The sequence below is a fragment of the Channa argus genome, chromosome 14, assembly GCF_033026475.1.
Source record: "Channa argus isolate prfri chromosome 14, Channa argus male v1.0, whole genome shotgun sequence".
Classification (NCBI taxonomy): Eukaryota; Metazoa; Chordata; class Actinopteri; order Anabantiformes; family Channidae; genus Channa; species Channa argus.
Genome location: NC_090210.1, coordinates 12788555 through 12814013, shown reverse-complemented (window position 1 = coordinate 12814013; position 25459 = coordinate 12788555). Strand labels below are relative to the sequence as shown.

General features: G+C 37.8%; 1 protein-coding gene across 4 annotated transcripts; it reads left to right on the top strand.

The window, feature by feature from the left end:
* The first annotated feature begins 1886 nt into the window (after positions 1-1886).
* xrn1 (5'-3' exoribonuclease 1) lies at positions 1887-24682 on the top strand. 4 transcript variants are annotated; one of them, XM_067528924.1, is made up of 42 exons: positions 1889-2175; positions 3351-3583; positions 3980-4077; positions 4421-4530; positions 4624-4734; positions 4932-5017; positions 5111-5198; positions 5352-5520; positions 5710-5777; positions 6622-6759; positions 6883-7052; positions 7202-7291; positions 7464-7620; positions 8514-8633; positions 8728-8897; positions 9055-9172; positions 9347-9442; positions 9720-9823; positions 10300-10434; positions 10667-10829; positions 11892-12005; positions 12930-13028; positions 13122-13237; positions 13976-14122; positions 14551-14640; positions 15025-15160; positions 15285-15341; positions 16491-16623; positions 16725-16794; positions 16939-17134; positions 17267-17356; positions 17839-17922; positions 18707-18751; positions 19003-19083; positions 19172-19309; positions 19456-19591; positions 19807-19976; positions 20265-20378; positions 20897-21002; positions 21264-21445; positions 21551-21907; positions 23106-24682. In XM_067528924.1, exons 1-41 carry the CDS (start codon positions 2101-2103, stop codon positions 21902-21904), a joined length of 5157 nt encoding a protein of 1718 aa, XP_067385025.1. In that variant the 5' UTR covers positions 1889-2100; the 3' UTR covers positions 21905-21907; positions 23106-24682. The 4 variants fall into 4 exon arrangements, with proteins under 4 accessions (XP_067385027.1, XP_067385026.1, XP_067385025.1 ...); XM_067528923.1 differs by having other exon boundaries at positions 6622-6762; XM_067528926.1 differs by lacking the exon at positions 21551-21907 and having other exon boundaries at positions 1887-2175; positions 6622-6762.
* The last annotated feature ends 777 nt before the right edge of the window (positions 24683-25459 follow it).

The window sequence follows — 25459 nt, the reverse complement described above, 5'->3', positions numbered from 1 at the left end:
TTTTTTTGTTGTTACTAAATTGTTAAAGGTTTGTTGGCATGTCCTGTATTCTGAAATTTGACTGAGTTCCTGTATATGTTCACTGTTACCCAAAAGATATAGGTAAAAGCTACTTCTGACTTTAAATTATGCTGTAGTTGTTTATTACAGGCTATAATTTTATGTTTTTCTTTATCAATTCTGTACATAATTTTTACAGAAACCTCCACACAGTTGGAACACATGAAAGTACCAGTGAACAATACAGGAGTCTGAGCTAACAAATCCTTAATTTTATATAATATTGTAAATTAGTTAGAAATATCATACAAAGTCAAAATTCTTACTCCATTCAAAATCAATCATCACACCCAGAAATGTATTTCAAGAAATAATTTTTTCCCTATGTAAATGTATTTTACATTTTCCAGAATTTTGTTCAGGCTAGTTTTGGTTTTGCGTAGTTATTCTGTGAGCACACCAAAAGACTTTCTGCAACTGTCTTTATCGCCTACTTTTCTTATGGCTTCCCATATGTTAATGCATTGATACTGAAGGTTCTTTACTTTTTAGGGGCAATCCTCCCCCATCCTCTAATCCCCTCACTCTAATTCTTTTAAAAAAGTGTTTCAGCATTCTTATGCTTTTTTTTTTATTTTACTTTTTTTCTCCTCAAACTAAACTGGGATGAAACATTTTGTCTCCTCCCTTCTTTATTTTTTTATGTTTTAAGGGTAATGTTGGCTTCTCTCAATGAGCCATGGTTCAATTTGACCCACATCAAGAGCATCTCTTCTGGTCAGACCAAATTTTGGTTTGCTGGTTCAGAACATGGCAGCACTGCCGGTTCACAGATAAAAGGTCACTGGTTTGAATCCTTCACCGGCTGCTGCCTTTCTGTGTAGAATTTGCATGTTCTGTCTGTACTTGGGTGTGTTTTCTACGGGTAGAGGTTTTTGAGCAACATATGCTCCCATCTAGTTGTCGTCTCTTTCAGGGAAGGCCTTGCATATTTCAGCAAGACCATGCTAAACCACACATTACATCCATAACAACAGCCTGGCTTCGCAGGAGAAGAGTCTGGGTGCTGAACCAGCCTTCCTGCAGTCCAGACTTTTCACCAACTGAAAACATAAAACATAAAACAAAAAATCAAACAAAGACCCAGGACTGTTGAGCAGCTAGAATCCTGCATCATACAAAAATGGGACAATATTCCTCTCCTAAAACTCAAGCAACCGGTCACCGCACTAGTAAACATCGCACGGTTCCAACTTTTTTTGAATGTGTTGCTGCCATCAAAATGACCTAATATTTTCCATGAAACGTAAAAATGGCTGTTTTATCATCTGATGTGTTGTTTATTTTATATTATTAATAAACTATGCGTTGATATTTGCAAATCATTGCATCCTGTATTTATTTACGTTTTACAAATTGTGTCAATTTTTTTTAAATTGGGGTTGTAAATGCAGTCAGTGATTAATTTGAAAAAGAGCGTGGGCTAGAGACCCATGGGCCACCCCTGTATGTGCCTGTAGAAAAAGCACTGTTACTTTTAAATAAGTTGTTATAATTGAAGTAGCCAAAAGTAGTAAAAGTAAATACACTTATTAGTCCAACATTATGAAAATACCCCAGAGTGTACAGTTTTAACAAATGTTAAAGTTATGATGTAGAGAGTCATTTCTGTCATAGAAAATTATAAAACGACACCTAGTAAGAAATTTATTTTATAGGGGTATTTATATGGAATCTTTTAATCATAAATATGACTTTAACTTAATAGGCTATTATTTTACTAAAAATTCTGTACAAAAACAATAAGATATTAAGTAGCTACAAGTAATATGATTATGGCGAATGACAATATGACCATTTTGACACGGAACGACGGTTTCACTAGTAGCGGCGGATGGCTTTAGCAGACGGACCACGGACAACTAGCTGGCTAGCGGCCGTTGGAAACAAAACCGGATTCCAGTTAAAGCAAGATCTACTTTTACTCAGATGAACCTTGATTATATCTAAACAGTATTATCATCATTCATTAGTTAGTTAAACATCTTAGCTTCCACTGCGAACACATTTGATCCAGAAGTCGAGGGTCTCGTGGTGAAGATGGGGGTACCGAAATTTTACCGATGGATTTCAGAGCGCTATCCTTGCCTCAGTGAAGTTGTCAAGGAACATCAGGTAGGAAACCACACAGAGTGGAATACGTTAACGTTAGCTTCCACTTGCCGATACAGATGGGTAGAGCGTTAGCTTAGCTAGCTGTCGGCTATCATCGAGCTAAGAATCGAGGGCCCTTCATTCCACGTAGCATAGAACGTCTCTCTTGTTGCCGAACATTTATACTCCATTATACACCATGTATTGACACACAGACGTAACTTTCAAAACAATTACCAAATCACAACACTTAGTACATAGTTTGCTGCTTTGGTCTTCTGATCTACGTGTTACCACACGTTTTAATGTTCAACAATAAATCATAACTTAATAAATGTGTGTAAACCGCTACCTGGTAGGACTTTGTTGGGCAAGAGCATTGTGACCAATAATAACCCCTTCACTGTCAGCAAGTTAGCTCCTTTTATGCTAACAAATCGTTATTATGTTGCCAGGTAGTTTACACCCAGCGTATCTTGCAGTGTTTTTAAAGTTGTTTAAAAGCAGCAATTACGTTTGTGGTCATACTGGTAATAATGCCTGTGTGAAGTTTTCCATTATTTAGCCTTAACGTTATATATAATGTTATAAGTGAGATACCTTTGCTGCACTAGATTGGACTTCAGGTACATAGTTTCCTGTGTTGTGCAGCATAGTGTTTCAGTGCTGGAGCAGAAGTTTCATCAGCTGGACGTTCTTCAGTGTGACTCATTACGCAATAACACAGCGTTTTATGCCAGTAACTTTATAACTATTAACACCAGGCACCAGAGTTTGAAAAAGCAAAAACAAAGACTTTTGCCCCCATTTACTAAACCTAGATTTTCACATAGTTATCAGTGAAGAGAGTTTGTAGGTACTTTGTCTGTTCCAGGCTTGCGGAACACACTAGAATGCTTTTGGTAACTGAAATGCAAGGTGCCCTTTCACTTATGGCCTCAAAGTTGTTTGTGTGAAGGTTTTTCCATCTTGGGGACACACAAACCACAAAAACCTTAAACATCTCCAGACATAAACGTTTTTACTGCTGAGAGATGCATTTTAAGCCCCTTTTATTGTGTGTAGCATTTATGTGACATGTGCTTCAGACAATTATTAATGTCAACAAATTTCCCACGTGTCATAGGAATAATGCAGAATATTTTTAAAATTTGTAACACATCTCAACATGCTTGTTTTTCTTGTTCTCACTTCAGATTCCAGAATTTGACAATCTCTATCTGGACATGAATGGCATCATCCACCAGTGTTCTCACCCTAACGATGAGGATGTCCACTTTCGCATCTCTGAAGAAAAGATTTTTGCTGACATCTTTCATTACCTTGAGGTCCTCTTCAGGATCATCAAGCCTCGCAAGGTCTTCTTCATGGCTGTAGATGGTGTGGCTCCAAGGGCAAAAATGAACCAGCAGAGAGGGCGGAGATTCAGGTAGAGATTGACATAGAATGAATGAAACGGGATGAGATTGTGTATACAGTGGCACTCAAAGGGTTAATTTAGGTCACCTGACCAGACTTTGTGACCCAGTTTGACACCTAAATTACCATTGATGTTGTTGTCCTACTTTTTTATTTATTTATGGTCAACACTGCATTTTATTTTCGTTCTCTGATCAAAATGAAAAACTCTGTTCACATGCATATTTATACAATATCTGGTATATTTTTGTGTTTACATGACAATAGTTGTATACCTGTGTCATGTATGAAGCCAGACAAACAAGCTAAATTACAACATTTGCTTTCCCAAAGACAGACTGGAACCGGACTGTGAGTTTGACCTTCTCTTTTCTGTTTGGGTGGGTTGTGTTTTTTCTGATTCTAGGTCTGCCAAAGAAGCAGAAGACAAGATAAAAAAAGCTCTGGATAAAGGAGAAGTGCTTCCCACAGAGGCTCGCTTTGATTCCAACTGTATTACTCCTGGTAAAGGATGCTTTTAAGCTTTACACAAGGAAAAATAACCACAAATTAAAATGATTAAAATGAGCTGTGGTAGAATGTATAAAGGTAATTTTTCTTCAGCTTTAACAAGGAATCATTTGCAAATGATATAAAAGACAAAAATAATAATGGAATCACTAGTTTTTAGGGATTGTGAAAGGGTTTCTTTGCTATTTGACACTACATCCAGCTATTACCAGGTTGTCATAAACAGGTTAGGATACCGACACACGATGTTGACATCCTTCTATTTAGGCCCAGATGTTCACTGCTCTCAAATTGTTGGTGGCAAATGCACTACTTTTAATCATGCCTCTTTTTCCAGGTACTGAGTTCATGGCAAGACTTCAGGAGCAGCTCAAGTATTTTGTCCACAACAAGCTCTCCACTGACAAGCTGTGGCAGAATGTCAAAGTCTACCTTTCTGGTCATGAGGTGTGTGAACAGCTGTTCGGCAATCATTCTGTCATTCTGTGGCAGCCTAGGATAATTACGTGATGTTTGGGTGTTTGTTTTTTGCCCTAATAGACACCTGGGGAAGGAGAACACAAGATAATGGAGTTCATTCGCTCTGAGAACGCCAAGCCGGGCCATGACCCAAACACCCGACACTGCCTTTATGGCTTGGATGCTGATCTGGTAGGGTTTATGTTCCTAATCATTTAGATTTATGTATGTACATAATTTAATTTGTTAATTATCAATTTTTTTTCAAAAATATATTTCTTGCAGTATTGGAATATATCAAACTGTAACACCTGTATCATGATTTGTATGGTATTGCTTGCTGATACACAGTGCTAGTGTTCATGCCCTTTTTGCACTCTGTGTTGTAGATAATGTTGGGCTTAACCAGCCACGAACCGAATTTTTCCCTGCTCAGAGAAGAGGTCCGCTTTGGAGGAAAGAAATCTCAAAAAAGGTGTTATTTCACCTCTGTTCTGAGTATGCAATTCCACAGTGTTTTTTTTTTCTCTTCATAATTCTGTTTTATTTATTTTTTGTTCCCATCCAGGATAACAGCTCCAGAAGAGACAACTTTTCATTTACTTCACCTGTCTCTGATGAGGGAGTACATTGACTATGAGTTCTCAGGGCTCAGGGTGAGAGACCAACAAAATATGCAATAAACAGCATAATTGAAGTATGGAAATAGACAAGCAATTTTCATGCCAGGGAGAGTGTTGGCAAACATTGATTTGCCCTATTCTGTGCCACATGCTACTTGTAAGCTGTATTGTGATGTTTGTGTTCAGCATCAACTAGGTTCTAATTATGATTTGGAACGAATAATAGACGACTGGATCCTAATGGGCTTCCTGGTTGGAAACGATTTCATCCCTCACCTTCCTCACCTTCACATCAGCCATGATGCTTTGCCGTTGCTATACAAGACCTACATCAGTGTCCTACCAAGCCTGGGGGGTGAGACGTGTACACACACAAACTGTATTAAGATACGTATTTAAACTGTTGCATGCTTGTGCAGGAGATTGTTCCATTTGGTAAAATTGTTTGTACATATAAACCATTGTAATATAAAAATCTGATAAAATACTATTATGGTAATATTACGTGGATAATATGAAAACTAAATCATGTTTTCTTGCTCAGGTTATTTGAATGAGAATGGCCATCTAAACCTCAGAAACTTTGAGAAATACCTGGAGAAGCTCTCTGAGGTGAGAAAATGTTGATTCTCCATTTACAAACCTATGAAAAGTTGGAAAGCTGTGTACAAATTGTAAATTTAAAAAAAAAACTATTTTCTGAAGTGGAAATTACTGCCTAGGCTCAACAAAGCCTCTGAAAACCAGGCACAGTTTGTTTCTGCATCCATCAGTGTAAGTTAAACAGTTAAAGTGCAAAGAAACAATTATATATAATCCAGATCCAGAAACGTAGTCACTTTTTCTAAATCTGAAGTCATTTAAAATGGACTAAAGTAAAGCAGAAAACTATTCTGTCGTTTGGTGAGTCGAAGTTTAAAGTTTAAAAGAACTGTCTCACTTGTTATTAGTTTGCAGTTCAAAAGTCAGAATCTGTGATGGTGTGGGGGGGCTCCATTATTGCTTAGTGCTATACAGGCTTTAAATTGAAAAAAACTGGTCTCCTCAATTTGCAAACACTTGTAGGGTATTTTTAAAAGAAAAGGTGATGCAACAGAACTTATGATTTTGCATGTTCTCGCCGTGCTTGCCTGGGTTTTCCCCTGGATACTCGGGTCTCTCTGTGTTAGAATTGAGATTAGACTGGTTACCTCTCCAAGGTGTACCCAGCCTAGGTTAGGCTCAACTGCTCTGTGACTGTGTACAGGAGATGCGGTTAAGAATGATGAATTTGCTAATCATTGGGTTCTCTTTTAATTTACATTTTAAACAGTGTCCCAAATTTTCTTGAGAAGGGGTTTGTTATCAGTGCGAGCAGCACTGATCGTATCTTGTATAGGTCTAATTACTGTGCAGAGAAGAGATGTTTGCTATAAAGTAAATGTTTCTTATCTTCCCTTTTCTGTCTTTGCTCCAGTTTGACCGGGAACATTTCAACGAAGTGTTTGTGGACTTGAAGTGGTTTGAGAGTAAAGTTGGTAACAAGTATCTAAATGAAGCGGCCGGACAGGCGGCAGAGAGGGAAGCTGCTGGGAAAAACGCCAACAAAATGGAGGTGGCAGTGGAGTTCATAAGAAAATAAACCCGCATTCATTCACAGTTTAATGTGCTGTTTCTTACCTATATTTGCAATACATAAACATAATTAACAACTCCATTATTTGGTGTGTGTGTGTAGGATTCGACCCTTTGTCTGCCAGCTCTAACCTCTTCAGATAAAATGATCACAGAAGGAGAGGTAATGACAGCAGAAGATGAGGAAGAGGAGGACGACTTATTTGAAACGGAGTTCAGACAGTACAAACGCACCTACTACATGACCAAGATGGGCGTGGATGTGGTGTCTGAGTGAGTGTGTAGTAACCAAACTTACACATAAGGCACAGAGGAGAAAAAAAAAACTAGTTGTTGAGCTGAGCTAGCTTCATGTCTAAAATACAGTGAACATACTTTTTACGTTCAAAAAATCATTAACATTAGCAAATGTTCCTTTGCAGTGCGTTTCTAGCCAAGCAGGCCAAGTGTTATGTGGAAGGTATCCAGTGGATTTTGCACTACTATTACCACGGGGTTCAATCGTGGAGCTGGTGAGAATTCTCATCAATTCTTTTAATTCAAGCAATTTTGAAAAATTATGAAAATTAAATGCATTCTCTTGTAAAGGGGTACAGGAACATTTCAGGTTCACATTTCTGTAGCAACTAAAACTTCCTCTCTTCAGTTTCTTCCCTTTTAAATAATATGTATATACCTTTCTAGGTATTACCCCTATCACTACGCCCCCTTCCTGTCTGACATCAGGAATATATCTGAGTTAAAGCTGACCTTTGAACTTGAGAAACCCTTCATGCCCTTCCAGCAGCTGCTGGCTGTCCTGCCTGCTGCCAGTATGGCACTGCTGCCTGAGCCTTACAGGGTAAGTTTAAATAAAGAGAGTTAGGTAATTGAAATTAGGATTAAGTTAAATTAGGTAAGCCAAAACTTATAATGCATGTCTTAATATATGCAGATTTTAAAACTGAAAATTCAAAGAAAAGTGTATTCCTGATTTTGATTAATATGTATTGATTAAATTATTTTATGTCTTTATTATTAATATTATTTCTTAATCCACTGGAAATGGCTTATATAGGATGGACCACCAAATAAAAAATTCATTTATTCATTCATACAGCATAACAAATGCATATCTAAATACACACAAATACACAAAAACAACAACCGAACACGTATTTTTGTTTTTTTTGTGTGTGTGTGTGTGTGTTCATCTGTTTGTAGTTTTGATACTCTGTGAGAAATCTTTGCACATTTTTTCAAAGTATCAAAAATTGGGTGGAAAAATAAATACATTTCCAGAAAAGGGACACTTTAAAAAAATAAATTAATAAGATAATGCAATAAAACCAATTCTTGATCGTTAATAAGATTCCTAATAGTACAAACTTCAAAACTGAGTTATTTTTGTGTGTAGCAGGCTGGGTCATATGAACGGCATCATTTGTTGTTTCAAAACCCGTATATAGCGTTTAGCATTACCTTCACTGTTAAGGGAAGTTGTCCCCTGATGCTGGCTTTTGAGTTCTGCACTGATATTGAGTCAGTCATGGTTGCAGTCCAGAGGACATGACATCCACAATTACTAAAACAAATTTTAAAATTTTTGCTTGTCAGGCCATAGGATAGTTTCCGACTTGTGTCAATATTAATAAGCTAAGGTTAAAAAATTGCTGCAGTGTTTCTTGTTTATAATGGTTTTGAGATAATGCAGAGATGAACAGTTTTCACTAACAGTGGTTTTCATTGTTTCAGCACCTGATGACCAGTGAAAGTTCGCCTATTATTGAGTACTACCCTCTTGACTTTAAAACAGACCTTAATGGCAAGCAGCAGGAATGGGAGGCTGTGGTACTTATTCCCTTCATAGATGAGGTAAATACATTCATACACACACTTAGGTAGAATAACCCTACAGACATGTTAAAAAACAGTCATGAACTATGTGTGCTGTGTGTTAATTGAACAGAGGTGCTTACTAGCCGCCATGGAGCCCTACACTCACAAGATGACTAAAGAAGAGAAAAGCAGGAATTGCCACACGGAATGTGCCGTCTACTCATATGATAAAGAAATTGACTTCAATTACCCCTCCACCCTGCCTCATCTGTTTCCCGACATTGTCCACTGTCATGTCAGGTACAAATGCACACTCACAACTCTTAATTTATGTACCTCAAATGGCCCATTCCATGTTGACTCAGTGTTTGTTCGTTGCACTACACATCATATGAGCATGTGCACATACAGCCTGGAGTTTCCTGCAGGTTGATTGTATTGTTTTTGATCGATAAAGGAAAGCAAATGTCCCTATGGATGCCTGGCAAGTGCCTTTGGGTAATGTCTGCAAGCATGCTGACCGCTCAGCTCTCTACTTCTGTGGCTTCCCCACCCTGCAGCACATCAAACATAAGGTGTGTGTGTGTTAGTGTAAAGTCTACTTTTTGCTTTAAACCTTTACTTACTGAAATTGTAATGGCTAAAAATATAACACCTTTAAGAAAAGCAGCAGTTTTTAAAAAGTATTTCTTTCCTTCTGTCTTGTTTACCCCCTGTCTCTCATCCATGGGCTCACTCACTGGTTTTAGTTCTATAAGAAGAAGAGCGGGGTGGTTGTGTTCCAGCAGAGCAGCAGAGGGGAGAACATGATGCTGGAGATCCTGCCTAGCCAAGAAGGAGAGACGGTGAAGTTTTGTTTGTGTTTACAGATCTCAAACTTTATTTTATCATTCTAAATTGTTTCAGAATGGAAAAAAAAAGAAAATGTTACGTTGCATCTGAATGACCTGTGGAATTTGGGCTTTCTTTGAAAACTTCAGTTAAATTTAAAGAAATATCATTTTTCTAAAATAAATAACAACATCTGTATTTATTAAAATGAGTTTAGAAAATGGTCCCTTGTTTGTTTCTCGGTACTGTCACTCACACTCATTGCTTCCTCTGGTTGTCCTTCCCCTCTAGATATGTGATGATGTTGCCGCACAAGTACTTGGGAAGTCAGTGTTTGTCAACTGGCCTCATCTAGAGGAAGCTCGCATCATTTCAGTTTCAGATGGTGATACAAAGTAAGAATTATAATTTAACAACAAAATTGCTAAACAATTATAGTGGTTAACTGATTGAAAAAAAATTATTTTTTCTTCTGCTGTTATTTGTCATGCAAGTTTTATATTCTCTGGATTGATTAACCCATACATAGGAAATATACTTTTACAGATTTATTAAAATTTCTTTACTATTTTTAGTAGTTGGAAATACATTAGGAGGTTACAGGAAATGAGTACAATTATTATTATAACCTTGAAAAAAACTGCACGTTGTAAAGAGTCATTCAGTAGAAAACTGTCTGGTAGAGTGTTTTCTGTAATGCTACCACTGGGGGGCATCAAAAGAATTTTATAAATTGTAAACTATGTCAGATGATAAACAGGTTTGCCAAATGTAAGTCTCAATTTTGCTTAGTAATTTAGAGACACAAAGTTGTCTTTTCCTTATCTATATGAAGCATGAATCTTTGTAAACCTTTCACCCTAATTTGTAGGTTTTACCTGGAGGAACTTCCTGGTGCTCAAAGGGTGTATGATAGATCTTCAACTCCACCTCCCACCAAAGTGACCTGCCTGTCTGATAAGGAGCAGAAAGACTGGGTCAAAGATGTCCAGGGAATCACTGAACAGTAAGACCCACAAAATGAACCCCAAAAAATGTTTCAGTTAGCATTGAGCAGTTTTAAGACATTTCTTAATAACATAATTTCAAAAACAGCTTTTAGTTTGTAGCTAAGAGCTTCAAAGGTTTTTTTAACACGTGTGTTTGTTTCTTTAGTAAAATAATGACAAATGATGACTTGACTGGTTAATTTTTTATGTTGGGATTTACAGTCACAATTATTTTTTTTATTCTTGCAGTTTCTTGAGGAGGAAGGGCATCATTGTAAATGAGACAACAGTGGTTTTGTATGGCCAGTTGCTGACTGGAAGGAAATATGTCCCCAAAGCCAATGGAGAGATACAGCTAGAGAAACAGTGGGCTAAACAAGTCCTGGCTTTCGCCTACCAGACTGTGGTTAAGGTACACGTCTACATACATATGACACACATTTGTTACAGGATTTTAACATCACTGACACTGATTTACATTAACATAAGGCTCACAAATATTTAGTGGTCAACTGATATGAGACAAATATGCTTAGCCTAAATTAATATATTATGAAAATTGGAAATATGTAAATAATTTCAAATAATAATAATTGAAAACAAAAAAATTGCAGTGAGCTCTCACTCTCTCATGTGACACTTTGATGAGCAGGTAGCTACTCTTGGCAGAGGGAGGGGTGGGTTTAGAGTTTGCGCTTCTGCCAAACGAGGTCCACCAGAGCTTGAGCTCTGGGCTAAGAACTCTGAGATGTAGTAAATGGTTAGTGTACAGTCAGCTTTTGCTTTATCGTATTCATAGCAATTAAGATCAGCTAACAAGCTTGCTAGGGTTAATGGAACGGTGGATGAGAGATCACAGGTCGTTGTGGCTCAGTGGTGGAGCATTGGGTGTGGATGCAGGTGGGATTTGAACCTACGGGGTGTAGGCCTCCTTCATGCTGATCACGAGCCGAGATAAAATCAGAAGTTTGCAGCATCCAGCCATCCAGCGTTCAAAACTAATGCCAAATAAACTAATGTTAGTAACGTCTCACCTGGGTTTCCTCCGTCCTTCTTCCTCTCTGCTCTGTGCAAGAGGAGCTGGTCATAGAGACCGAATAGAAAGGAGAGACTGCAGCATGAATTATATTTTCTCATCCGCCAATCTCTCTCTGACCAACCAGATGCCAATCTCAGGCATCTGGTTGAGTCACTGATACTGATGCTCTAAAATCATTTTACAAATCAGCTTCTCTAATGTTAATTCACATACATGAGAGAAATGTTAACAGTGTGAGCTACAGTGGTGTATAAAAACTTAATCAGACATCAGCCAATGCTGATAAATTGAAACGGCAAAAGTCGGCATGATTGATCGACCAATCAGTCGAGCACTATAATTGTTTATCTAAAATCCATCACTGCACACTTTCATCAACCAGTGTGATTAACACTAACTCTTACGCTAACTCTGTGTCTCTCTTTATTTTCTCAGGACATAAAGGCTTATTACTCATCCTTGACCTGCTTTAAAAGCTTAGATGAGCTCTTTCCTCAAGAAACCACTGTTTTCATGGTGGGAAACCCATACTATGGTGCCATGGGAGAGGTATGTGATCAACTTTCTGCCAATGAGAAGTCTAGATTTGGGGGAAAGGCAGGCTGAGAAGCCCATTCAGGCCCTCAGGTAGCTAGAAGGGGTCCCACTAAAGGGGGATTGAAAGTTGTGACAGCATATAGTATAGTGGCTTTATGGAAGATTTAGGGATGTTTGTATTTTTTATTTCAGAATATGCTAGTATAATTGGCCATCAAGGGCCCCTTTATCCAAATAGTTTGGGGGCCCCAAAACATTTTCCTGTATTGCCTTTTGTGATGCTACTCAGTATGCTTATATTCTTGCATGGGTGGTATATAATTAAGTACATTTAGTCGAATACTGTAAAATGTTTTGGTACAATTTAAAAAAAATAAAAAATCTTTAATTGTGTATTTTTATGGACAAACCGTTAAAATCACATCCATCCGAATGAGTTGCTGATTTGTTCCACACCAAGTTGATATAGTAATACACATATTTTTCTTTTAATGACTATATTTTTCCATGTATTTCAGCTTTGAAAATTTATAGAACAATTCTGTACATTTAGTACGTTCAGAATACATTGTGTATATTGTGTATTACTTGTGCTTTTGTACTTTATTAATTTACTAATGAATTCATCATTTATTAGTGAGTGCTTCAGATAGTGTAAATAGTGTAAATACCTGTATGACATGAAAATACATGACTGCGAGTCAGCTTCAATTTAATCAGTAGCTGGGAAAAGTATCAAATTTATAGTTTACATATAAATCTTTGATTGTCTGGAGTCCCTTCTCTGCCCACAGTGAAAACACCACCTCAACCCATACTTTATTGACAATAGAACATAAACAGCATATCCGATGTTGAGACATTTTAAAATATAACGAATCGCTTATTGAAACGTCTTCTTCTGAATTACCATCTGTTTTATTAATGTCTTAACAGGTGCAGGATTCCAGTGATGTCATTAATGAAGGCCGGATACGTGTGGTCTTTAATGTGCCGCAAGAGCCGCAGCTGGAGTCCTTAATCCACAATCAGCATGTAAGAGATGCATATACACTCTCTGAAGGTGTTGTGTTTAGAGTACTTTGTATTTTCTCACTGTGTCTGCATGTGGGTGCTTATGTTTTATAGAAATACTGTGTGAAGTACAGTCCCGGATATGTTCTTGCATCTCGTCTCGGCATCAGCGGCTATCTTGTCTCCCGCTTCTCAGGAAGCATCTTCATCGGCAGAGGCTCAAAGAAGAAGTGAGTCTTATAAATATTTTTTATTGAAGCAGAACTCTTATGTGCTTAAAATTTACGACAAGAATATTTTGTTTAATAATTTTAGCGCTGTTCATCTTCGATTAATTAATCACAAAATAAAATAACTGGAGCAGTAGAGTGGCTGCTTATCAACCATTGGGTTGGTGATTCGTTGGCCCAACTCTTCCTGGCTATATGTCAAAGTGTCCCTGGGCAAAACAATGAACTTCCAAACTGCCCATCTCAGCCAATGAACGCAATCCAGCGAACATCTAAGCACTGGTCCTAAGCCCAATTAAAAAATGACCTTGTTTGCGTGATCCACTGTGGCAGAGCGGAGAAAAAGTGTTTTGTGGGGCTTAGTGCGGAAAAAACAATAGAATGCTTAAGCATATATTAAAGTAATTTCCTTAGGTTGATTGTTAATGTGGAAAACATGTTCTTATTCTGAAATAAAAGAAATCTGAAATTTTAAGTCTCTGTCAAGTTTTCATGGAGTCACTCATCTGCCAAAGTTAATTTATTTGAAATATTTGTAAATAAATTCACGGAAAAAATGTATGTTGATGTTACATTTAAATTAATTATAACATGCGAACAATGATCCGTTGTGGTGACCCTGAACTCACAGAATAAGCTGAAAGGACAAAAATTAATTAATCAATTAAAAGAGCATTTAATTAATCAGATTTTTAAAAATCACTTCACAGCCCCAATTTCTGTTTTTACTCTGTCCAGTCCCTGTGGAGAGCAAAAAGCCAATGTCGGTCTGAACCTGAAGTTCAATAAGAAGAATGAGGAGGTTCCTGGATACACTAAGAGAACTGAAAAGGAGTGGCTTTACTCTGGTGCCGTGGAGGAACTCCTAGCTGAATATCTGGACAGGTAAAAACTCAGTTATGGTCAAAAGACAATGTGTAATACAATGTTAACCTTTGGGATGCTCAGATTTCTGTGGGGGTTAAAATTAATTATCAGCATATATTTTCATTTTAAAATCGTTGAAAGTGCTTGGAGATGTGGCAAAGGTAATGCAGACCTGACCTACTATGGCAGCAGCTATGGCTGTGGTGACACTTTTCAGTCAAAAGAATATAGTATCACTATCAAAAAGGGCAAATCTTCAACATGGCACACAATAAACGAAATATACTGTGTGGCATCAACTTCACAATTTCTTCACTATATTCTGTCTTACTCTGATTATATTAAACCATTTGCTAAATACAGTAGCACATTTGTGAAAAAATGCTAAGATATACATACTGTTAAACAGTGCAGTAATCTCACATCTAAATAATGTTTCTTCATAGATTTTCTGAGGTCTTCGACACAGTGTCCAGAAACAGTCATGATGATGTTTTCTATGAAGATGACATCTGGCCTGGAGTGGACCAGAATGGGTAAAGAAAAACACACACACCACACAGAGTGTTTCTTTTTGGTAATATTTCACTATATAACAGTTTTGAATCCATGTACACTTGCCAGCCACTTTATCAATTATGCCTTCAATAGATCTCAGTAGACAGTTTTTCAAATACTAACACCAGCCTGTCTGGTCCCCCACGATCAAACTGACTTAAGTTACTTTTCTTCCCAATTCTTATTGTAAATTCACCAGATTGTCTTCAATGTCTACATAGCTAAATGTATTCAGTTGCTGCCATGTGATTGGCTGCTTAGATATAGTGTTAGGTACGCCTATGGAACTGCTAGTTAACATAAGTGCAGCGGTAAGTGTAGCTGATGGTGTATTTATTGCTAATCCTTTATTCATTCCACAGAGCAGAGAAGGTTGCTGAAATTACTTCATGGTTGAAAAGTCACCCGGTCAGCTCCATAAGCAGGGCGTCATGTGATCTACATGTGCTGGACTCTGCTATTGTGGAGAAGATCGAGGAGGCAGTGGAGAAAGCAAAGGTCACACACACACGGAGCAGCTGTTGTTCATATTCTAAACCATACCCCAAAGTTTAGAATTTTGGTTTTAGTGTATGTGCTTCAGCTTTAAACCTTCCTCCCTTGGTTTCTCACTGCACAACAGGTGAAGAAGAGCACCAAGAAAGTCCGTGTGACTGTTAAGCCTCATCTGCTCTTCAGGGTTAGTACATTTTCCATGAATGTCAGCCTATAGTACACAAGTTCTTTCTTTCTGTAAATGCACATGTGAATTCATATTTATGACATGGCTTTTCCACAATATGAATATGCTTATAGCCCGCTAAGAAATATTGAAAAAATATTATTGCTATAATTATGCCTCAGTTTAAACATATACACTCTAAGATTTCTAACCTAGTTACTGATAGCAAAGGAAAGTGTGTTTTAATATTAAGGTCTAAAATTATACCAGAAGGCACCAGGTTTGAGAGCACTTCCTAAATTTGTATGTCAGCATTTGAACGCACAGACATAGATTTGTAAGACTTTGGTTAGGTTTAGTTTTATTTAGGTTAAGTTATTCAGTCAGTCATCAATATAAACAAATCATCAATACATTCTTACCTTTTTAAACTACCATTTATCAGACTCAGAGTTAAAAAAGGGATAATGACATAAGGAATATCACTTAGAAGCTTTAGATAGCTTTGCAGACCATCCTTTAAAAGACTGAAATTTAGATTTAGATCAGCATTTTTCCAAAATGTAACCCCGACAATGGGGTCATAAATGTTTTTTTGTATGACTTCTAGTAATAGTTTTAAAAATTAAAAACTACTAGCTTAAAAACTACACAATTTAGCAACACGTTAAATGTGATACTGGTCACAAATTTCACTTTTAAGATGGACCAAATTCTTTCCTTTAAACATGCCACTGTCACAACTTTTATTTCAAAAGTAGAAAGTAGCACCTAACAGGATGACCTGTCACTGGTTAAATGGATAATGCTCCATGTGAGATTACACTCAGGGGATTGAGCCGCTTTAAACATTGCGAGTGTGATAATCTGTTCTGTTCAAGAGTCTGTCTTCCCTCCCCTCTGAAATCTCATGTTGCTCTAATAAATTCACGTGTACACTCATAAATGCTGCCTTGCAAATGAAATAGCCCTTAAAAGTTTGTTTCACTTTCACACTTTTTGATTTAGATACATATGGGAGATCAATTTAAAATAGTGTGTGTGTTTCTAACAGCAACTTCAAAACATGCCCCAGCTGTTACTGTTTTGGAGATTTATTAGATTTTATGATGAATTTTACATATCTCCAAATAACTAAATAATGAGTAAATGTCTGTTTGTGTGTAGCCACTGGAGCAGCAGCAGGGTGTTGTTCCAGATCCAGATGCAGAGTATCGTCTGTTTGACAGAGTCGTCAACACCAGGGAGAGCTTCACTGTCCCGCTGGGTCTCAGAGGAACTGTTATCGGGATTAAAGGAGGTTGAACACACCTTTTCATGTCTGTCAGTGGTTTGCGCATCTTAAAGGTTCAGATGCACGATTTACTGAATTTCATTGTTATTTTGTGTCTGTGCTTCCAGCGGAGCGAGAGGCAGAGGTTCTATATGAAGTGTTGTTTGATGAAGAATTTGCTGGCGGCCTCAATATCAGGTAATAATTCTAAGTGCATCTGCTGTGTGATAGGCAGTGGGACCTGTAGAATATAATATAATATATCATAATTTTATAATTTTTCCTGACTCCAGACAGATTTTTAAAGCAGACATGTCATTGTGGTATTGTCTGCCTTGTCAGGTGTTCATCACCTCGCGGGTACCGCCTCCCTCCCTGCGCTCTCATCAACCTTTCCCATGGAACTCGTGTAGATCAGACCTCCCACAAACTCACCGCCATTGTCAAACCTCAGCCCGTCACTGGCGCCAACTTTAACTCACACCGCCAACTGGCCGGCCTCAACCACTCACCACGTTCACTCTTTATACCCACACAGGTAAGAGGGAAGAGGATCCAGACAGTACAGCCACATTTATTTTTTTCCCATGTGAAATTTTTAATAACGTCAATAACTCAGACATCCTTATATTTTCTTATTACTTCCACCTTCTCACTCCATTATTGGTAGCATAACAACAAACATGGTGTGGTGAAGGCAGCCTCCCAGGGCAGCAGGAACTCTCCCTCTAAAGGTCCTATTCAAAAACAACAGACCAAGGTAAGTGCATGATCACGATCATACCTTAAATGTAAATACAATTGTTACTAAAGACAGGAGGTGCTCATGTGTATTAATGCTCTGGTAACTAATGCCCCTAAGAGAGGGATGAGAGAGAAGCATTTTTATTATTAAATTAACTAATAAGTTATTATTTAAACTGTAATATGCTAAATATCATTGCTATTTGTAGAAACCAACCAATACTGTGCAAAAGTCAGACATTCAACACACCATGTAGCTAGAATGGTATAAGCTATAAAGTATAATTTGCAACAATTTGCCTGTGAGATTGGGAGTCAAATCAGATGCCTTAGAGCAATATTGAGGTCTATATCTATCTGGGGTCACCTCGAATAATGTGTATTGCAACATGCAGATTATATGCATAAAATGACCCTTGGGTTCATTGAGTAGTGAGCAGCACTCACTTAATTTTGAATTGAATTTGTCTAACCTTTTCTCTCTTTACCTCACTTCAGAGTAAAGAGGAGTACAGTAATGTGTGGCAGTCTCTGCAGAACTCAGGCCCTCCTAACAAACCTCCTCCTCACTGGCACGAAAATGTAGGTCTGGGTGTTTCTAATAAAAGGGAAGACAATGAGACTAATCATTGTTGAGCTTTAAATTATTCAAAGACATTACGTTACTCTCACCTAAAGTGCAGAAACATACACTGCAACAAGGAAGAGTGAGGATCAGTGAAGGAGAGGTTAACTGTATTTTTAAAGCTAAATTATCTTCCCAGTGTATCAGAAAGTAACTAGAGTGGGAAAATAAAATACATAATTACAAGGCTCGAAATATATTACCAATAGTAAGTGAGAAGAAGAGGAGTGGTTGCGGAGTGGCATGGTAAGCAGTTTCCGAGGAGACGGAAAAACAAACATAAGTGCAGGATAGGTGACCCAGCTGCAGCAGAGGGCAGATGTAGACTGAAGTTGTAGGTTAAATTTGGTCTAAAAGAGTGGAAAAGTCTCTGTTAGCTTCAATAAGCAAGGCAAAAGCAGAAGAAACTGAGTTTTTCCTGCATCTCCTGTGGTTGGCTTATGCCTTTTTCACGTTTGGGCAGTTGTTGAGGCAGAAATCCCAGAAAACTTGACACTGTCAGGGACTGTATTTTGGCAAAACTTCTGCATAAACATACAGTTGTTGGGTTTTCTTCACGTACGTTTTTGTCACACGGTGTAACCCAACACTTATTTTAGAGACAACTTAGTTAGAACTTAGTTTAAGCTTTGGGTTAGGCAAGTCTCAAGGAAGGTACTGAACATCAATGGAAAGTTTTCACTAAAAGCGTGTTTGTGTGTAAAAATTTACCTACAAACATTGTTCCTTTGCCAAATCTAGGAAGGTCAGTCCCAGCAGGGGAAGAGCCAACACTCCAACAAAGCTGTAAGTACACACATTCACACAGCAGAACTTTAAGACTTTGAGTAATGGTGCCACAGTTGTGTTCAAAATAATAGCAGTCCATCATCACTAACCAGATGTATTATACAGATGTTAACACACAACATACAATGTGGATCATTTTTTGTGCGTAAACAGTGAACTTTTCTTTTGCTTTTATATGTAGACCTTTGCTTTAATGTACAGTATTCACAGACTCACACAATGCAGAATCACATGTCTGTATTACACAGGTCCCAGCGGGCGGCATTAGACTGCTGAAGAAAAATGAAGACACCAAGTCCCTTTTTCCCCCACAGAACACCGATAATAAGGTAACAGCACATTTTAAGTGAGTCCAATACTCTAAAGTTTAATAAAGAGATAAAGTAGTATGTTAAAAAAACAAATACTCTCAATCAGGCTGCGACTGAATTTGAGGACCTCATTGCCAGTTTAAAGATCTCCAAAGGTAGCCAGCAGACCACACCTCCTCCTGCTCCTCCACAAACACAGACCTGCCAGTCAGATAGCCAGTTGTCTCCACAGTCTTTTGCCATGGTGAGTATCAAAACACAGACTAGAGGAGTCAACAGTGTCTTAGGAAAAAAGTAAAACATAGCAACATAGCATGGATTTAAGCAGTTTTTCCCCTTAACAATGAAGACAGGTCAGGTGTAATTGAACTGTGTTGGTTGTTGTTTTAGAAAGGAACCATGGTGCTGAAAGAGATGCTGAAGATTGACAGCTCTGGAACAGGAAGTCCCTCTGCACAGGAGACCGATAACATTGCCCCGTATGGAGCTCAGCAACAAAACAGGAGACGATCTTCCAAGAAACTGGGTACTGAGCTGCCTGCTACACCTCACGCAAATTTACTTAAGTCTAAGTAGCGGAAATTAGATTGAGAAATACTCAGTGAAATTACATAATGATGTGAAGATTTAATTGTTCATTACCAGATTTTCCAGATGTTACAATTAAATGTTTTTAGTTAAAATCACTTAAAAAAAAATACACCCAAAGCGGACACATTATCCTTCATACTCTCCATCCAGCGGCAAAGATGAACTCTCCTCACAGTGACTCAGCTGGAGCTTCACCTGCATCAGCTTCCTCTGCAAACCTCTCCAACACAGTGCTAAGCAGTAAAGTGTCAGAGCTGGCATGTGTCTGTGTGGGCTTAGGCATGACACCACCTGAGTTCAGCTTTATACGCAACAGACAGGTGATTATTTATTCAATTTAATTCAATCCAACTTTATTTGTTTAGCCCCAATTCACAACAAAGCCATCTCAAGGCCCTTTACATAATAAAGTCAAGACTATACAGATATGTGAAGAAAACCCAACAGGATTCTGATCTAGATTTGTTTTATATTTGATGTAAATGACAGACGAGTTTTTTGTCTCACTTGACAGACCTCACACAAATGCTACAACCTAATAAGTCATATTTACTGAAAAATGTGTAGTTACTGAAGCTTTGTCCTTACAATGTCCTGTGTCTTCACAGGGTCTTGTTGTGTGTCAGGTGAAGTTGTCCAATGGGTTGATGGTTCACGGTCCACAGTGCCAGTCGGAAAATGACGCCAAGGAGAAGGCTGCCTTCTTTGCCCTCCAAAGACTGGTATAACACACACACAAACATCTCACGTATATAATGAGTGTGTGCTTGCAGTGATCAATATAGTGTGGGAGCAATTTTTAATTTGATTATGTTAAATCATTTTAACGTAATCCTGGGTACAAGTCTGACCTCAGAACTAAATTAGATTCTAGTTTAAAGGTCTTTAAAAGGTTCCCTGGGAAAAGTTGGCATGGGTGATTTCCACACGCAGCATTCCTCTATTTTTGACCCAATGAAACACCTTTGGTATAAAAAAAATAAGTACATTAATTGTTTTCTAAAAGACAGGGGTTTTATATAATATTGTGGCCTTAAACAGGAAAAATTAATATTGTGTCTAGATTCACCTCTAATCTACTTAATGTATTGTGCATTAAAATTGCATCAAAGTATCCACTAAAAAAAATGTTTTCTCTTTCCCTAACGTTAAAACTCAAAGGCTGTGTTCTTTCGTAACTCAATGGGATTGTTCTTCAGATTACCACCTAAATCCTTTCTCTGTCCTTGTGTCTCTGTAGAACTCAGTGGGGTCAGGCTTCCCCCTCCCACCTCCTCTATACCCAGGAGTAGGCCACATAAGACCTCCGCCCTTGGGAGCCATGGCCCCGGTCTTTAACCAACGAGGTTTGTGTTCTGTCCCTACATTTTGGAATAATAGTCTGTTGCTCAGATAGTCATAAATTGTAGAGCAGTAGTAACAGAAGCATATTACTTTTAGCATGTAATGGTGAATCTGCACTGACAAATCAGAAGCAGAATCATTTACGTATTATTTTCAGAATTTTGGAAAATGTATCACAGTTTTTGCTGTAAATATACAGATAAAAGACTTTGTAGAAATAAAGACAAAATGAATGTTAACACTTTATCTCTTGTTTTCTGCAGGCGGTTTTCTGTTGCCTCCCCAGGGGTACGCTCCTGCCCCCCTGTGGGGAATGGCACTCCCTCCTCACCACCCCCAGAACATGCCGTTTTATGGGACAGCAGGAACGTTTCCTGGTGCTGCCCGCTCCCAGCCTGCAACAACATTGCCCATCGGCTCACACAACCAATTCATCCCGTTACAGGTAAACTCGTGCACCTATTGGGTGGGACACAGAATGAGTGAATACCTTTAATTTGTTTTTATATTGATAGTCATTCGACACTCATTCGTCCTCTGACCCTGACAGGTGACTAAGAAAAGGGTCTCGGCCAACAAAAAGAACCAGGAAAGTCGGGAGCTTTACAGTGCTACCCATACCGTGGCCGAAAACCAATCACATAAAAGCCAGAATCAGCCCTATGTCCAGCCACAAGCTCAGAGTCAACCACAGAGCCCACAAGTTGACCAGCCAAACCAATATGCTGCCAACAGCAAAGCCTCGTCTTCCAGCCCAAGTCTAGCTGATGCCGATTCCACGACAGCCCCGCACACACCCCCTCGGCAAAATGTTCCTGCAACAGGCCACACCCCTGGGTCTGCCTCCAAAAGGAAGCACAGGAAGCTAGCTGTTAACTTCGAGGCGGCTAAAGTCACTGAGTAATAGGTGTGTGTGCGTGTGCATGTCTTTATATTCTTCTGTGGACATATTTTGTTGTGAGGACATTTTGGCCTCATTTTTAAAGAGCTTTTTGAGGGTTACGACTTGGTTTTAGGGTTGGAATTAGGTTTAGGTCAGGGTTAGAGGCCAGGGAATGCGGGGTGGCTTTTTTATTTTTTATTTTTTTAAGCTGCTGTTTTAAAAGCTGACTCAGCATCTCTGATCAAAACCTCATCACTGTGAAAACATTTCAGAATAGAGAGCAGCTTCAGTCACATTTTTTTGCTGTTGTACACAGCAAAATTAGTAATTCCTATTTTTACTGCTTTATACCTCAAAACACAAAATATCAAACATTCCATTGTCACGTCACAAGAACAGGGTGCACGTCAGGTTGCAGCCATAGTCCTTGTTTTGTCTTTTGCTGTCATGGAGCCATTTATTTTCTTATCAAAAATAATCAAGGCCTTCTTTCTTTGAAACCATTTGTTTTCAAGAAAAAAAGACTAATTTATTACAGTTTGCGTTATGTTCTTGTATCTGGATATACATTTTCTCTAAATGTACAAATTAAGAGGTGGCGACGTTGCTAATAACTGGACCAGATGACTTGGGTTGACTTGAGTTATTGTTGATGTTCTCAAATTCTAATTTCCTGGATCATCCAACTTTCCGTGCACACCAAAAGAGAGTATAAAAGTGCGACTTTAAACTTCCACTTTTGAGTTTAAAGAGCTTTAAACTCAGAATGGAACTATTAAAAAGGCTTTTGGGACCTACTTTTTTTGTTACGTTGACGCTAAGATCTCAGTAGTTAATGCAAGTACAGTGTTGTTTTAACTGACGCAACATGAGCAGTGCATTTGATACGTTAGCTCCCCCTGAAAAAACTGTCCTCAGAAACAGGCTTTTTACTTCATTTTATATAGAAAAACTAACCTTTAGTTACACGAAACACTGCCTTAAATGTCGTTTGTCTTAACATTGTGGCTTGAAACATAATACATCGCTCATAGGAGAACAAAAGGACAGATTATTACTGGATCTTAAACCTTAAGTGCTAAATCTAAGATACATGATTTACAATGTGATATTGTGTTTGGGTTCCTGGATAAGAAGTGAATGTTGTCATTGTAACTCCTTTATAAGTTTATCATTCCTGTCAATCTTCACCCCTAAATTAAATGTGGCCTTGTGTATTTAGGGACTGGAGAGTTTTCAAGCTGATTCTAAACAGCACAGGCGGCATCATGGCAACACAGAGTGAGGGCGCACATCATCGCGCTCCTGGTCCCACAACACACAGATAAATCCTGGGTTCAGATGTGGATGTTTCTCAGGGACATGTAGCCATGGTAGGAGTCCTCTTCATACATCAGCCTCAGATTGTCACTTGTGTGGCATCTTCCTTTCTCCACACGTGTAGACAAACAGATTATATTTGTGTACGTACTTTCGCACATAATTGTGCTTGTGTTTTTGTTTTTTTGCTTTTTGTTTTTTTGATATTTTCGAAATGAAATCCAGGCCTTTTTACATGGTTATAGTTGTACATGCACATCACAGACACATTTAACACATTAGCTTTGACGGTCTTTGACGGATCAATGATATAAATCAGTTCAACATGGATTATCTTTTCAATGTTTCCCATTTCATCGTGATTATTTATCAGGTTTATTTATTTATCAGTTACTTTTAGTCTTCAAACCCACTTGTTAGGATCAAATTAAATTCTCTTCATCAAGTTAATCTTTTTACATATATTTTTTTATTTTATGGATTGTGGCCCATTTTACACAGGTACAAAAACATTTCACTGTTCTTACCTTAGATGTGTTTTTTTTTAATGAACTTGGGAGCCTACAAAATAAAAAAAGACACAATACAAAATATATGAATGAGATATTTTACCAAAAATAGATTCCTGATACAGATGCCGGACATATAGTTTTCAACTTCAGTGGGGTATTTTTGTTGAAGTGCTCTTGGTGAAATATGTGTGGCTACACACTGTTTATAATTGATAAGACAGAAAGTACTATTCATAATTAAAAATTAAAATATTAAGACATTTTGAACCGAAAGGATTGAAAATGGGTTATTTTTTGTATCTGTGGGGATGCAGCCAATGAGCATTGTAAGTGTTGTGTTATGTAATAAGTTCTGATTAATTTAGCCAATTGATATTTACATTACCCCAAAATTGAAGACAATGGATTTCTCAGATGCTTTTGGCAATTGAGTTCTGGGCGTTTATTCTACAGCTTACATCTGGACGTACTCACACAAACACATAATCATATAACATTTCTTAATATTAAAAGTTTTGTTGTTTTTCAGGCAATGGATTTTATGGAGACCCTTTTTATATATTACATTTAGAATCAAAGTCTGATTAGTTTTATTAGCCAGCATGCATACACTTAATGTCTTGTGGTCTGTATACAAATTGATTCAATAATGTTTGTGGTAAAGCTACAGTGATGGAAGCACCTGTAGTGTAAAGTATTTACTTTGTCCTTGTTTTGAGGGACACATATCCAGTGTGGATCATTTTTATTTTTAAAGCTGATTCTGAGAGATAAGTCTGTAAAGCTCTTTGGCAATAAGGGGAGTTTTTAAAACATTTTGCAAATTGAAGCACACGTGATGTGTATCAGTGTTTTTTTCACATGAAACAAAGTAAAAATTCTCAATATACAAAGATGATGATTTGCTGTTTTGATTCAGGAATGTGCTTTAAATATCTATTTAATAAAATATGGTTTTTTTTGGTTACATTGTGGCTCCTTTTTTTGGTACCTGAAACTGCAATTGGCATTAGTTGTTTTAATGCTTTTCCTTCACTTCTGTGTTATGCAGGGTGTGAATACCTCAAAACATGCATTTCATCAAAGTCATTGAAAATTAAGGCAGTAGAGGGTGAACCAAAACTTCACTAGTGTATTTTTATTTACTTTTAGATTTGAGTGTGAGTCAAATGGATTTGTTCTTAATTAGCACTTGTTGCCTACAGAAGTAGAATTGATACTTGTCTATGAATCTTCTACAGATTTGTGACACCCCATAAGTGCCTGATTTTTTTGGTAAGGGTTCATACAGAGGGATCATCCAGAGGGATGTCCTGCTGTGAGTAGGATTTTGGCCAAATTCATCTAAGCACAACAGAGTTTGCAAATGTGAAAAAAATAAAACTTGACTTTAAAGAAAAATTAAGTAAAACTGCAGCAATCGTTCCACCTATATACCCAATCACAAAACGCCCCTCTTTGTTCAGCTTCTAACTGGGCTTTTTCTACTTATATTAATGTAAAGAGGCTCATATTTAGTCAACGAGATCCTGGTCCCCATTGTGATAACTGAGCTTTTCTGATTGGATAATTGTGTGTGGCATTTGGTTAATAAGGTCACTGAGGTCACGTTTTCCTGATTATTTTACGGTCTATGGTTCCCTCCAACAGACCTGTTGTAGAGACCTAACTTGTTTTTTGAGCTTGTCATTTTTAAATGTTTAAAAAAAGGAAAATAACTTTTGATTTTCATTTCAGAAGTTTC

Coding starts and splice junctions, on each gene's coding strand:
- xrn1 (XM_067528923.1), top strand. CDS start 2,101: ATGGGGGTACCGAAATTTTACCGATGGATTTCAGAGCGCTATCCTTGC. Junction 5,521..5,709: donor TGTCCTACCAAGCCTGGGGG/GTGAGACGTGTA, acceptor TTTCTTGCTCAG/GTTATTTGAATGAGAATGGC. Junction 14,641..15,024: donor CCTGGAGTGGACCAGAATGG/GTAAAGAAAAAC, acceptor TTCATTCCACAG/AGCAGAGAAGGTTGCTGAAA.